This window comes from Myxocyprinus asiaticus, chromosome 4 (genome assembly GCF_019703515.2).
Source record: "Myxocyprinus asiaticus isolate MX2 ecotype Aquarium Trade chromosome 4, UBuf_Myxa_2, whole genome shotgun sequence".
Lineage (NCBI taxonomy): Eukaryota > Metazoa > Chordata > Actinopteri > Cypriniformes > Catostomidae > Myxocyprinus > Myxocyprinus asiaticus.
The window spans coordinates 35,019,592-35,036,022 of NC_059347.1; the positions used below are offsets into that span (position 1 = coordinate 35,019,592).

General features: G+C 37.2%; 1 protein-coding gene across 3 annotated transcripts in view; it reads left to right on the forward strand.

Moving 5' to 3' along the window:
* The window catches only part of LOC127438464 (F-BAR domain only protein 2), a 64,574-nt gene that overhangs the window by 8,126 nt on the left and 40,017 nt on the right, over positions 1-16,431 (forward strand). For all 3 annotated transcript variants that reach the window (XM_051694075.1, XM_051694093.1, XM_051694084.1), the window contains exons 2-5: positions 6,120-6,211; positions 11,220-11,294; positions 14,335-14,476; positions 15,773-15,925. In XM_051694075.1, the coding sequence (XP_051550035.1) occupies positions 6,120-6,211; positions 11,220-11,294; positions 14,335-14,476; positions 15,773-15,925 (462 nt within the window). The remainder of the gene's footprint in view (positions 1-6,119; positions 6,212-11,219; positions 11,295-14,334; positions 14,477-15,772; positions 15,926-16,431) is intronic.

Sequence of the window (16,431 nt, forward strand, 5' to 3'; positions counted from 1 at the left end):
GGCCCTGTCTGGTCATGTTCCACAATATATTTGTGACCTTTTGCACCCATACTCGCCTCCTAGAACACTGAGTACTTGTAATCAACTTCTTCTATCAGTTCCCCGCTGCCGTTGTAAGTCGAAAGGAGATCAAGTTTTTTCTGTTGTTGCCCCCAAAATCTGGAACAGTCTTCCTTCTCGCATGAGGTCTGCCCCATCTCGATAAAATTTTAAATCTACCCTTAAATCTTATCTGTACTCGTTATCTTTTGATACCATTTAAGTGATGGTTTTTAAATGGTGCTTACTGATGTTTCCTTTTATGTGATTTTACTTTGTTTGATTGTTTTTATATGTTTGTGTATACTATTGCACCTTGGTGTGAAATTGTACAGCACTTTGGTTCAACTGTTGTTGTTTTTAAATGTGCCTTAGAAATAAAGATGACTTGACTTGAAAAAGATTATGATGAAGGGAGTCTAATAAAGACACTGTGCAATGTCTGTGTTTGAAAAAAGTAGCCTAAATCTTATGTATCACTTTGAGGGAAGTTAGTAGGACTGCTCTTTCCTGGTCTTCATCTCTTAGTCAAGAGACACGTAATGCATACTAATGTTAATACAAAACAAATCTCTGTGCTCTCTTGAACTGATTCAAGCAAGAAGCCAGACGATGTCAGCTATGCCAATTTTAACACATTGATTTGCATGCTTTGTAATGTTTATAAAACCTCAATGGGTTATGATAATCAGATGGCTGGGGAGTAAATCATGCATTAAACCATGTACTGTAGTTAAGCCCTAGCTGCTTTATCTCACCTGCAAGAATACATTTGAAAACATCTATTTAAAGGCATTTAGGGGAAAGATTATAGTATAAGGAACTTTTGTAGTGCTGCACTTTATGATGCTGTCTAAAGTTTGTTATGCAAACGGAGGGTAGAAAAAAACGAAGAGTTTTTATTTTTACATTTGCAAAAATAATCAAATAGAAGAATTTACTTACAATCCAGAATCCCTTTGCTTATGAACACGTGCTGGGGACCAAGAAATAAAAAATTGTAAAACTGAACAAAACTGATGGAGACTATATTTATGTAGGTGGAATATTTGCTTTTTCAAATACAACAGCCTTTCCAAGTAGGCATTCTTTGTAGGAGAATCCAAGAAAGGAGAAGATTGTATGTGTCTGTCTGTGTGCTCTGCTGGTTTGATTTTCATTGTAGGCCCAAAATGTCCTCAACTAGAGGTGGGAGAAAAAATCGATTCTCTGATGCATCGCGATTCTTTCTCCAACTATTTTGAATCGATTCGAAGAAATTCAGAATCAATTCTGAGTTCAATTTTAACCACGACAGTACAGTCATGTGTACGCCAGAGTCAGAGTGAGATGCTAGAAAAAAGTGGTCAAATGCACATATACTGAAGCCAAGCGCACACTAGAGAACTGATTGCTGACTGGATGTATCCCTGATTGTAAGTACGATCCCGAAATTCATTCACAAATTCAAGCACTTAGCAACGGATGAGTTCATTTGTGATAAGTCAATAACCAACATGAAAGAAGGGGCTCACACTCGTTATTGCACTGATTTGCACAGAAAGGGGGAAAAAACAGCTGAAAATAATTATGAGACAGCAGTTTGGGAGATGTAGGTGACGTTTTTATTTTCAAATTATTTTTTGTTTCCTGCTTCCCAATGCCTTTCTCTCCTCTTGCGCTTTTTATTTCTTTGGCTGTTGCTCATTGCCAGTCTCTCACTCGTCGGAACAGTGTGCAAATGAGATGCTTGATTGATTTTGTTAAACAGCAACCTCGCTATTTGTGTCCCTTTAATATCACCTGTGTGGTGTGGAAAGGAGAAGCTGACATCTGCACTCTCATAAAAGCCAATATCTCATGTAGCCATCCTGGACCAGCAACCTCTAGTTGTGGTTATAGTAGGGCTAGGGATCGATTAATTCTCAATCAACTAGTTCAAAGCCTCATAAATTGGCAAAATCATGTTTTGCTGTTAATCGAATAATTTCTGTGAGGGTTAGAGTGTAGCAATAATCATTAGCTTGGAATAAAAACTCAGGGGCCATTTACACAACAACGTTTTCAACTAAAAACTGAAACTTTTTATGCATTTTGGCTGTTCGTTTACACGAAAATGGGTTTCAAAGTGCACGTTTTTGAAAACAATGCCATTATCGTCTCCGTGTAAACATACAAAAACGAGAATTTGTGAAAACGATGACGTCATGCGCACGCGTATTACGTGTTATATAAAGAATAATGGATTGATAGGCATCAATTTGAGATGTATAATTATCAATATGAATACTGGTGTCTGTGCAAATAACAATAATCAACAATCTATTCATTTGGAGTGTTTTGTATGGAGTGTGAACATTGTACAGTAGGCAGAACCTGCAATTTGAAAATCTTGAAATGAATGTATGGATTCAGATGGGAATAATGTATTTGTATTTTAAATGTTATTTATTTACTTAATTTTATTTGATGTACCTTTACCCTGCAATTCATTCACCCACCGCTTATGTATATAGCCTATAGACAGAGATGTGATGCCATGTACAGTATTCAAAGATATGCTTAGAATATGAAAACATGAGGCAGTGAAAATGCATGTTAGATCCAGTGTCCGTCAGAAGATATCCATATATCAGAGTTCTGTCTGATATCCAAAACCAGTCAACATCAACAGCTTGTTATGTTAACTTACTCTCCTACCAGCCCAAGAGCCAGCAGGGGGAATACAGAAGAAGGCAGGAGACGAAGTGATGGTAAAAATGAGCAGAGTTTATTGAATAATCTTGAGAGTTCAGTCTATAGGCATGCGCGAGTACTTCAAAACTACAATGGCGAACTACAGGACTGTGTTTGTGCTGCTCAAGATTTTGAGTTATTGATGCTTCTCCAGCAAAGTAATTGTAGTAATATAGCAATCTCATCGTCCGTCCAGACAAAATTGCTTGATGCTTTCGCCATCTTCATTGTTTGTATTCACCGCTCTGTGGAAAAATGCTTATGTGCGCAGGCGCGTAGTGTTTCTTTACAAAGTGACATCGCCAACTACTGGCCTGGCATGCGTAATACAGCGTTTTTAGTCATTTTCGCGGATCCGTGTGAACGGAGATCATTTTGACAACGTTGTCGTCTGTACGCGAAACTTTTCAAAAAAGCAAAGGAAAAACCTTTCAGTTTTTAGTACATCGTTGTCGTGTAAACGTACCCTCAGTTTGTTTGTGAGACCAGTCTTCCTAGCTGCATGAACAAGCACATAAACACTCTCTGTTCCTTTATGCCTTGTCTTGTGGTGTTTGTTTTGGCTTAAATATGAATTCAGTTTGGTTTGACTCTTGATTCTGATTGTCAGTAAGTCAGTAAGCATTTTCTCACATTGAAATTATCAACTTCTGTCTATGTGCTACACTATGCATCACATTGTTCCTCACCGTATGGTCCATAGTAGATTGTTTACCTGAATTATGATTTGTAACACGTCACAGATACACACAGATTTGACACTCATTTCTTTAAAGAGCAAGTTTCAGTTTGTGTTTTAGTGTGTGATTGGATGTCAATGAGTGCTTTTGTTGCATTTCACACCTTTTTTGCTGTCTCACCTTCAATCCACATTCACTGTTATTATAGCACTTCCTCTTCTTTAGCTGTGCTTCACTCTACTGAGCATGATCTTCATCTCAGCTGTCCATTTATCCATTTATTCACCTGAGGAAAATACATCACAGGGTGTATTCATGCATGTATTAAACACTAATGTCAGGTGCAGAGACTCTGCATAAGATATAAAAAGACATAAATAAAAGGATGCAACTGAACTAAAGCAAAGTGTTTTTCTACTGAATTACAAGTTTTAGACTGATAACAGTTTGTCACTGGTCATGTGTTGTAAAGGTTAGGCACATCAACCAATCATAGAACAAACAAGCATGCATTGTGCTGGTATGCAAGGTGGAGACGCCCAAAGCAGTTTCCTGAGTTTGTTGTTAGTTCTCTATTTGTCTTTATTTTATTATTTTTTTTATATATCATTGAATTCCCTGGCCACTTCTGTAGAACATTGCCCTCCTGTGCTGTCCAATTTTTAACACATAGAGAGTGATCCGTAATAACACAATCACACATAAATCTTGGTTGTCTATGATCTACCAGAAACACACATACACACTGCATGATATTTGCTATGTCCACAAAAGCTGATGTGAAAGTCTCAGAAAAACAGTAAAAACCTGACAACAGAGCTTCATAGCTAAAAATAGGCTATTTTTTATTTATTAAGTGTGGTTAATTCCTTTTAAGTAGGTAGTGCTCACACCAATCTAACATTGGTTTTTGAGAAATGCTAATAAAATAGCCTACAGTTTTGCTTATTTTTGAGTCATTAATTTGATGAACCTTGTATTAAAAGTAATTTATTTGCTTGGGTAAAAAAATGTATTATGTCTTGTGTTTTTATACATTGGTATAGATGTCAGATGTATTTATAGTCACTCAGGGCAGATATGCTTAGCAGGGACTAAAAACAAAATTTAATTTCGGTTCATTGTGAGTAAAAACTGTATTTGTTTTGTTCCGGTTCAGAAGTTCTGCAGCCTCCTTTCCAAATGGTTACCGTTAGAACAAAATAAAAGAACGGTTAATAACGTTAGTTTTAAAAGGACAGTACTCTGTGCTAAGGTGTGGGTGAAATACAAATTACAGTGTTGCCAGATCTCGAAAGAGAAACAAGTGACCTGGTCTGGAAAAACAAGCCCAAAATAAGCCACTTGCCTCAGAAAAATAAGCGAAAATAAGCAATTTTTTCCCCCTGTGTGGTGGATTTATCCAATTAGAAATCACAACAAGCAGTTAATTAACAGTTAAGTATAATTTTATTTACAGATCTGCTTCTCAGTCAAAATCTGGCAGCATCAAATCATATGCATCATATCTAACAATAATTCAGTGAAGACTTGGAAACAACTGAGAAATGTACTTTTTGACTCTAATATTGTTCTTCTTGCGTCTGGATTAGCCATGCATGTATATGTAGTAATTATACATATTTGTTTAAAAGGTCTTCATTCACAGAATGTGACATCCTCAACAGGCAGTTAGGCAAAGAAATGTGTGATGCAGCAGTTTCCTTCAGGATCGAAGAACATGTTTAATTTTTTCAGGCAACATAAAGTGGTGTAGTTCCAAAAATGTACATTGATAAACCCTTTGGCCTTTAGTTTCATGAAAACAAAATTAACCAATATAACTGGTTACCAGCATTTAAAAATAACGTTTTCACTCCAGAACAATTGAAAATCACTTTGTTCCAGTTTTTGGATACGTTCATTTTGTTCATTTTCGTTCCTTGAACCGTTTTTAGTCCCTGATGCTTAGTAAACACACAGTTGAATAGGAAGAGACAGAAAATAAAGATCTGATTTTAGAGTTGCTTGTTGTTACCACAGCTGGTTAAAAGCAGTCAGCAAAAAGTTTAATCTTAATGGCATCCATTTATGCTGCACCAAGGAGCATGAGGGTGTTTGTGATGTCTGTGTTTCTGCAGGCTCTTCTTTCTCTAGCTCCATCTTGATCTGTATCTAAATATGCATGCCTAACAAAATATTTGGATACTTTTGTAAAAACTACACTGATATTAGTAGCTTTTTTTAAAATATAGAGTTTCTGTATATTCAGAAATGGATTTGGCTTCGCTTCAAATCTGAATAATGCATTAGTTTACCGCTTGCATTTTTAAGAAGCTGATATTGGACACTGGTTACCATTGTGGTTACTATGGAACCCTTTACACACAGTTCAGATCAAGCTTAAAGCACTGACTTACTCTACTTCAAACTGGCAAAAAAACAAGGAAATTATGTCACGAATGAACATGGTAGACCAGTCTGCCTTAAGGAGTCAGCTTGTTGCCATTCAGGCCATGACAGCATTGATTGTTGGAAAACCTAAAACGGTACGCTGGCACCAGTGCTGGTTTGCAGTTTTGTGGCTCTGTTTCTTTGCTTTGTGTTTTTAGCATTTGTTAGAGAAGAAATCTGGGGATGCTTTGTTTCTCAAGTGCAAAATTGTTTTGATTCATTTAATTCTTTTTTTTCTTTCCTTTTTGGCAGGGCGAAAAAAACAATGGATTTGATGTACTGTACCATAACATGAAACATGGCCAGATATCCAGCAAGGAGCTAGCAGACTTCATCAGAGAAAGGTAATACTGTGTTTTTTCTTAACTATGTAAACTATTTTGGCGAGTGCTCATTTATTAAGAGAGAGCTCTAATGTTATTCTTTATTCATAACAGCCTTTACACACACACACACAGGTGGTCATCTTTTAAAAAAACAATAGATGTAAATTAACTGTTGTTTGGGTTTTTGGTTTGTAGTCCATAATAAAGCAAATTATGGTGGCTTGACAAAGCCATTCAGTTAAGCACAAGGTTTCACAAATGGTTAATCAGTTTTTCATCAGGAATCGGAAAGCAGGAACAGGGCCCTACGCAGAGTTCCGTGATCGTCGTGTGTGTGTGTGTGTGTGTGTGTGTGTGTGTGGTCGTGGTGGGGTAGTCTGTGTTCCGCGACTGCTATCTGGTCCTTGAATAACAAATAATGTCCAAGGAAGGGCAGCCGGTGGAGCTTCTGGTGCCCCCCAGGGAAAGATAGTGCCCCTCTAGGGAGTTGGTGCCATACGCAGACTGCGTAATATGCATATAGGGAGCAGCGGGAATTAAGAATGTTTATTGCAAAGGAATTTCCACAAACAGTACTCAAAATAGCAGCAAATGAAGTACACAGTGAGCTATGAGCCTAATACAGACAGTAGATCTTCAAATGATAAGATCTCACATTAAAGTCAAACAAAAATAACCAAACCAACTGTCACTGCCTTTAAATGTGCTCTGCCCAGGCCGGTTCACATTTCCGTGAGGCAGCGAACTCAAGTATTATCATGTGCATGGAGTTACACTGTTTCAGTCAAATCAGCCTGATTTCATTAATATACGTAGCTATTTGTACTTTAATATTTGTAACATTTATACGTATGTGTGTATGTTTGGATAGACACTAAAACATACAATATGGACGTTTGAAAGCATCTAAAATGTAAATGTGTTTACGTATTTACAGCTTTAGAAACGTAAAATATTGATGAATCCATTACAAATATATTTAAATACACGAATCGATTATAAATATATTTGTACATTTGTACTGTTTTATAGATATTTTAGATCCCTTAACCCTACCCCAACCTCTAAACATAATCACGTTTCAACAATTTAAAAGTGTGTAACAAGTAGATTAATGTACAGTAGCAATAATTTTTTTCAATTAATTCAGTATATTAATTTATATATATTTTACAGCCGCTAATCCCACACCTACTCCTAAACCTAACCATAACAATTTATAAAGCATATAAAACATTTAACAGGCAGATAAATTTAATCACAAAATTTTATTCAGAAAAATGGCAAAATTCAGTGCAAAAGTAGTCCAAAGGGTGAAGCGCTGCATCTAGTGTGCTCCCTGACGGCATACAATAGCATTGTGTGAGGTAGAGAGTGAAATTTACAGTAAATGATTAATCACTGTAAATCTTCTCCTGATGCACCCCATACGGCACTGTTATACCTCATTCAAACATATACATAGCAGAATATGGCATGTCGCAAACGGTCACGAGACACTTGAGAGCCAGTGAGCATTCGACATCATTGCCGTAAAACTGCTGGTCGTAGTGCTTGAGGCGGCAATTTTTGAACTTTGAAAACTAAACCAACCAATGCGGGTTGATGGTTACGGCGGGCGCTGTGGCAGATGGAGACAGAAATCGTTGAATTAAAGGCTTGAATTTGGGTCTGTTCTTCACAGAAAGCAGTCTGAAGATTTGTATTATAGCTAACAAATATATGGATTCATTTTATTATTGTTTTATGGTGCTTTTTGTGGTTGATTTTGTTTTTTGGCATATTCTGAAAACTCCTTTTGTGTCTCATGGTAAACAGAAATAAAATTAAATGCTTAACGAATGATTAAACGATTACTGATTTTTTTATTCATTTTAACATTTTAAAGTTTAGTCTTGTTAAAGTGATATACAGTGATGTGAAAAAGTATCAGTATCCTGATTTCTTCTGTTTTTGTGTATATCATACTAAATTGTTTCAAAAATTCAAACTGTCGATCATGAGATATTGTAAGTCAGTGGGTGGTGACTGGGTGGTCTAGTGGTAACTAATTCCCCCCGTGCATAAGAGGCTTAAGGTTCTAATCCTCCCATAGGCAATTTTATATTTTAGTTAACAAAGATGGCATCCGCACCTCAGTGGATGTATATCTGCAGAGGGGACACATTTATTTGCATTTTTCTATGGTATTCGACTGAAAAAGAGCACAAACTGTGGAACTCGCAGCAACGAGGAACGCTCGCCGCCCAATCTGGATTCCTCAAGTACATCACTACGGCACATATGTTGCTATCTTCTTAATACTGTATAATTAACACTTATGTTGTTTAAAATTAAAAGCAGTTCATGAGCATGTCGTTGTTATTTTGCTAGCCATCTTGAACTGATCTTTAACTTTGTGTTCTGTGTGTTCTTTTGATAAACATCATTAATTGATGAACGTAGTTACACATACTTAGACTATACATAACAGACTGCGCATGTACGAGAAGTTGACAAAAGAGGGATCCTTCTAGACACGACCAAGGTCAACGGATGTAGAAAGGAAGTCGTGCCTTACAGTTAAAAGAGCCAATCACCTTTTAGATACAGACATCACCTTTCAATTAACTCTAGAACGTGCATGCGCATTTGCTATACATGCTGTTTTTTTTTATTTGCGTAATACGAGGTAAAGAATTACAATTTATGATTTCAGTATTGTCAGATTTTATTGCTGATTTTAAATATGTTCTTTGATTGTAATCTTGGCCAACCGTTTTTGAGATTTTGGTCTTTCTCCATTCAAGTAGATAGGAGCTGCACTGGCATGTCTGGAAATTGCCTCCCGAGTGCATTCCAAAGATGGCCGACAGTGGACTGACTAGTTAGAAAGACTTTGAACTGTCTGAACTTATGAATGACAGTGCAATTTTGCAACCGTCACCCCGCCTGGCTGAATCATATCACCCATGTATCTTTAGGACTAGAAGTTTTACTCTCGAGTAATGTGGTGTTTTTTTTAGATGCCAATGGTATTTTGAGTTATTCATATTTTCTTGTTCATCGGTGATAGATTTTGTGAGACATTTGCTTTAAAAAAAAAAGTAAATAAATGAAAGAAAATAAAATATAAAATAAAAATATATTCACTAAGCCACAAATGGAGCGTATCTGTCTCCCCCTTCTGGACGCAGTGTGACGTTTTCTTTATGATATCTTCCTGTTTTAATTAATTTATGTTGATGTAATTGTGCATCCTACAGTATTTTAAACAATATCATAACATGAAACATTTTAAACCAGCATTTCCAACAAAGCACAACTTATTTTGGAAACTATGTTTTGTATGTGACTTTGTAAATGTTTGTGAGAGCAAAAACATTCTGTAGGTTTAATAAAAGCAATAAAGTGTTTTTTGGAAGATTTACAGTTGTGCTCAAAAGTTTGCATACCCTTGGAGAATTGGTAATATATGTACCAATTTTAAAGAAAACATGAATGAGCAGGCAAAACACATTTATTTTATTTCTTATGGGATTCATATTCAACTGTAGGTTATAACAGAATGGCACAATCATAAAACAAAACATGGCAACAAAGAAAAAAAATGAAATGACCCCTGTTCAAAAGTCTGCATACCCTTAGTTCTTAATACTGTGTATTGCCCCCTTTAGCATCAATGACAGCGTGCAGTCTTTTGTAATAGTTGTCTATGAGGCCCCAAATTCTTGCAGGTGGTATAGCTGCCCTTTCGCCTTGGCAAAATGCCTCCAGGTCATGCAAAGTCTTTGGTCATCTTGCATGAACCGCACGTTTGAGATCTCCCCAGAGTGGCTCGATGATATTAAGGTCAGGAGACTGTGATGGCCACTCCAGAACCTTCACCTTTTTCTGCTGTAACCACTGGAGGGTCAACTTGGCCTTGTGCTTAGGGTCATTGTCGTGCTGGAAAGTCCAAGAGTGTCCCATGCGCAGCTTTCGTGCAGAAGAATGCAAATTGTCTGCCAGTATTTTCTGATAACATGCTGCATTCATCTTGCCATCAATTTTCACAAGATTCCCCATGCCTTTAGAGCTCACACACCCCCAAAACATCAGTGAGCCACCACCATGCTTCACAGTGGGGATGGTATTCTTTTCACTATAGGCCTTGTTGACCCCTCTCCAAACATAGCGCTTATGGTTGTGACCATAAAGCTCTATTTTGGTCTCGTCACTCCAAAGGTGTGTCAAGGTGTTGTCGGGCATATTGTAACCGGGCTTTTTTGTGGCATTGGCGCAGTAAAGGCTTCTTTCTGGCAATTTTCCAGAGCAGCTTGTATTTCTCCTGAGGTTACCTGTGGGTTTTTCTTTGTATCCAGAACAATTCTTCTGGCAGTTGTGGCTGAAATCTTTCTTGGTCTACCTGACCTTGGCTTGGTATCAAGAGATCCCCAAATTTTCCACTTCTTAATAAGTGATTGAACAGTACTGACTGGCATTTTCAAGGCTTTGGATATCTTTTTATATCCTTTTCCATCTTTATAAAGTTCCATTACCTTGTTACGCAGGTCTTTTGACAGTTCTTTTCTGCTCCCCATGACTCAGTATCTAGCCTGCTCAGTGCATCCACATGAGAGCTAACAAATTCACTGACTATTTATACACAGACACTAATTGCAATTTAAAAAGCCACAGGTGTGGGAAATTAACTTTTAATTACCATTTAAACCTGTGTGTGTCACCTTCTATGTCTGTAACAAGGCCAAACATTCAAGGGTTTGTAAACTTTTGATCAGGGCCATTTGGGTGATTTCTGTTATCATTATGATTTAAAAAGGAGCCAAACAACTATGTGATAATAAATGGCTTCATATGATCACTATCCTTAAAAGACAGTGTTATTGCATGATCAGTCATATTTTCAAAATCAATGCCAAAATTTCACAATTTCTGCCAGGGTATGCAAACTTTTGAGCACAACCGTATGTGTAAGAATAAGCAGGAATTTCTGATATTTCATTATTAATGTTTGATTGATTATTGACACCCAATCTTTTCTCAGAGCCACCATAGAGGAGGCATATTCAAGATCAATGACCAAACTAGCCAAGACTGCCAGCAACTTTTCTCAGCTAGGGTAAGTGTTTGTGTTTGTGTCTGTCTGTCTGTCTGTCTGTGTGTCTATCTGTGTGTCTGTGGGTTTACATGCCCAGTGGATTCATTATTGACCTTTAATAATAATGTATTTATAATGATCTGGAAAATCCACATATTTCAACTTCTCTCAAACTACATCCATGAGTAACAGTACCATCAAAATTAAAGTTTAGTATAAACAATAAAAAAGCAGTTGTTCCTTATGCACTTTTGAACATAATTTACCATTTTTGAAGATTTTGTTCTATATAAATGTTATTATGGCCAACTTGCCTTGCTTTCACTGTTAATGCAAGACATATTGCCACTGCCATTCAGGAAAAACTTCATAAGATACTTCAAAAAAATCTGCCGTAAGAAAGCAATTAACTCATTGTTATCATTATTAATGGTCTAAGAATAGCCAAAGTTTGTATAATAAAAATAAAATGAAAAAATGTTAGGTGCTTTTGTGTGAAATAAAAGTACAGTGCTGTGGAAAAGTATTTGCCCCCATCCTGATTTCTTCTGTTTTTGTGTATATCTCATACTAAATTGTTTCGAAAAATCAAACATAAAACTGAGTAAACACAAAATACAGTTTTTAAATGATAATGTTATTTATTAAAGCAAAAAAGTAGTCCAGTACCAACTGGGCCTGTGTGAAAAAGTATTTGCCCCCTTAGTTACTAAATCCCCAAATCTATGAAACTGCATTCATAATGGGGTTCAGCTGGACTAGTCACACCCAGGCCCGATTACTGCCAGCCCTGTTCAATCAAATCAACACCAAAATATAACTTTTTCAGCAGCATGAAGTTGGCTAAAAGGTCTCATCCAGTAGCACACTATGCCAAGGTTGAAAGAAATTCCAGAAATGATGAGGAAAAAGGTGATTGAAAAACTTCAGTCTGGGAAGGGTTACAAAGCTATTTCAAAGGCTCTGGGACTCCAAAGAACCACAGTGAGAGTCATTGGCTGCATCCGAAACCAAAGGTAGCTGTCTTGTTGCTTCGCTGCCCTATCAGTCAGTGACTCAACAGACAGTGTTCATGTACCAAGGTGCCTCCAGAAACTGGTTTCAGACAGACTATTGAGGCAGCATAAAGTCACATCATTGCTAGGATACCAGCAACTGATTATCACCATCTGGTGTCCACTAAAGGTAACGTGTCAACTTCATTGTGGTTCTTTTGTACTGAATGGTCTAAAAATCTAGAACAAAATCAGGAGAGTTTTGGTGATAACCAAGTGTATATTTAATAACTACAATACTACTTTCTCACTAGAAATGAATCAAATGTTGGAAAAAGTGAATAAAAACATACATTTAAACACAAATTGGCTGTCAAGTGCCTCTTCGGCTGCCTTTTTTTTTTTTTCTTTAGCTCAACCGCTGTGGATCTGCGTGCACAGGATTGGGGGATTTCATAGGCAGCGAAGGATACATCTATGCTGCCTTCAAAAATCGATCAGATGAAAGTATCTCAGTAGACAGGATGTGACATAAACATTAGATTCGGACATGCCTTGATCCCTTCCTACCTTCGTATACAGCCTCCGGAGGCAGCATTTTCCTGGCTTCAGACACAACCATAATCTTCAAATGGAGAAAACTTGGCACAGTTTTGAATCTTCCCAGAAGTGTCCAACCTTCCAAAATTCCTCCAAGAGCACAGCGATGACTCATCCAGGAAGTCACAAAAAAGCCAAGGACAACATCCAAGGAACTGTAGGCCTCTTTCACATCAATAAAGGTCACTGTTCATGACTTCACTATCACACTGGCCAAAAATGCCAACCATGGAAGAGTGGCGAGGCGAAGAACACTGCTAACCCAGAAGAACGTTAAGGCTCGTCTGAATTTTGCCAAAACACACCTTGATGATCGTCAAACCTTTTGGGAGAACATTCTGTGGACTGAGGAGTCAAAAGTGGAACTGTTTGGAAGACAGGGGTCCCGTTACATCTGGCATAAATCAAACACAGAATTCCACAAAAAGAACATCATACCTACGGTCAAGCATGGTGGTGGTAGTGTGATGGTGTGGGGGTGCTTTGTTGCTACAGGGCCAGGGCGACTTGCAATAATTGAGGGAAACATGAATTCTGCTCTCTACCAGTAAATCCTAAAGGAGAACAGCCGGTCATCAGTCTGTGAGTTGAAGCTCAACTGGATTATGCAGCAAGACAATGATCCAAAGCATAGGAGTAAGTCCACATCTTAATGGCTCTAAAGAAGCAAAATTAAAGTTTTGGAGTGGCCTAGTCAAAGTCCTGACTTGAACCCGATTGAGATGCTGTGGAAGGACCTTAAACGGGCAGCTCATGCTCAAAAACCCTCCAGTGTAGCTGAACTAAAGGAGTTCTGCCAAGAAGAGTGGGCCAGAATTCCACCACAGCATTGTGAAAGACTGATCTCCAGTTATCAGAAGCATTTGGTTGCAGTTGTTGGTGCTAAAGGAGGCACAACCAGCTATTTAGTTTAAGGGAGCAGTTCGTTTTTCACATGGGTGATATAGGTGTTGGATAACTTTTTTGCTTCAATAAAATTTTTATATATATATATATATATATATATATATATATATATATATATATATATATATATATATATATATATTTGAAAACTGTTTTGTGTTTGCCTTTGTTTTATGTTATATCTCATCTGAAGATTTAAAACAATGTAGTATGAAACAAATACACAAAAATAGAAGAAATCAGGCAGGGGGCAGATACTTTTTCACAGCACTGTATGCTTTTCATTGGTATACAGTGCTTCATTCCACTAAACATGATTTCCACACCCTCATCTATTATATTGTCATTACAGACATTATAGTGTCATTAAACCTTTTGTATTTGCTAGTACAGAGCCATGTAAAACACACAGGAGCAGAGGATAAATTTGATATTGAGAGAATAAACAGACCACGGTGTTAAATCACAAATCATGTTTAACACATTTTCCATTTTATGTGTGCTACAAGCGAGGAGCATTATGTCTTGAGAAGAAAATGAAATGGCCATTTGTTCCACAGGACGTTTGCACCAATGTGGGATGTGTTTAAACAGTCCACGGAGAAACTGGCAGCGTGTCACATGGAGCTGGTCCGCAAGCTGCAAGAGCTCATCAAGGAAGTCCAGAAATATGTGGAGGAACAAGCCAAAAATCATAAGAAGGTATGGAGGCTGCCATTATCTTTGGTTTTTGATTAATATCCATGTTAGTTTGCTCATGGCATGCCACATATCAAAGTATGAACCCAATTATTCATATTTTCAACTAATTGAGTCAATCTGCAGTATGGTATTTCTTATTTCTTAAAAAAATACCAAAAATACCAAAAAGGGCTCTGGTATGTAAGTACTCTAAGCTAAAACTTTAAAGGCACCCGTTTTCCTTTGATTACAGCGCTTTTAAAAACAATGGAAGGACTATCATATAAAACGGGGAATAAAAGTATTTGGACTGAAATAAATTTTGTAAATCCCCACTGTATTAGCATTTTTGCATATTATGCTCTTTTTAAGTTATACTTTTTGATTTAGTTATAGTTTTAGATTTATTGTTTTCATTTGAAGGAAAGAATGGGCTTTCTTTTATCAGTTGAGAATTGTTCACACAAAGCGTTTGTTTTTATAAATGAGATCACTGAATCACTTGTTATTCTTTTATTTCTTCCTCATTTAGATGTTTTTTTTTTTGCTTATCTCTTCTTATTCTTTTAAATGAGCTCACTGATGTCATGGATTGAATCTCAGTGAAGCAAGCTGACTCAAAATACACTTCTGTGAAAAGGCTCTGACTCATCTGATTCAGTTGTTTGTCTGCTCTTTCTGCCCAGTATAAGGGGAAAGTGGGCGGGCTGACTCTGCAATGTTTTTTTTTAATGGAAAGAGAACCCAAGTCTCTGGAGTGACCGTGTTTTTGTGCATGTGCAGAGAAACAGTGTTTGGTCTTACAATTACACTAGCTGCTCATATTAAATGCACATGATGACTTCAGCAAATTCCTGTAATTAAACTTAAACATTTTTGATTGTCTTCGGTTTGTGTCTTCAGAGTTTCTCATGTTTTTTTATTTTTTATTTTGCTGTTTGAACGTATGCACACTTCACTGATTCAGTTAGGTTTGTGGTCATGATCTGGGAGTTTTAAGTATTTAGGTTTAAGTATTAATGCGTACATTTCACAGAAACACATATGGGTCATATTTCACCCTAAAAAAATCAAATAAAGCTGTGACATCATGCTAACATGTCTTGATGATTCATTGTCTATTCTCTGTGAGGTCATCTTATTTGTTTGAAATCTAACTGAAACATGTTCTGTTACCAGGATGTATTATTATTTTATTTGTACTGTAAGCACAGCAGGTTTTTTATTAATGAACAAGCAAATGTGAATGCATGACTTTTGAGTAAAATTTTAACTAGCAAATAATACATATTTTTTTCTGGTTTCTGTGGCTTGCAGACAAAGGAGGAGGTTGCATCCACACTGGAGGCTGTACAGAATATCCAGAGTGTGTCACAGGCCTTACAGAAAAGCAAAGAGAACTACACCAACAAGTCCCTAGAGCAAGAGCGCATGCGTAAAGAAGGAGCCGCCCAAAGAGACCTGGACAAGGTGCACGCGTAGACACATACATGCATGACTGGTTGCCTAATGGTTTATAAACAGAGTACTACAGACTACTCACTTTACTTCTACAAAAGTTGCAGAATCAATCCCTGTAGGAATCCCTCACCGATCATATTTGTGCCTTAGACCAGTGGTTCTCAACCAGGGGGCCCAGGACCCACTTGGGGCCCTCAGCAAACTTCCAAGGGGGTCTCAAGATGTCTTCAAATTTTTTAAAATAAGTTATATTGAAATATGATAACTTACTTTAAATGCTGCAATTTGTTAAAATCATGATATAGGTCTACAACATGTAAACTGACAGTTCCTGAAACATCTGGAATCACAAAATTAATCATGATAAGTATTTTAATCTATTGACACTTTTAGATTCTGGGGCTTTAAAAATTGTCTTGGACAATGGGGGGTCTCAGAATCAAAAAAGTTGAGAATCACTGCCCTAGACTAAAGTCAAGCACATTATATGACTTCCAGTCGGCGCCTTGCGCACA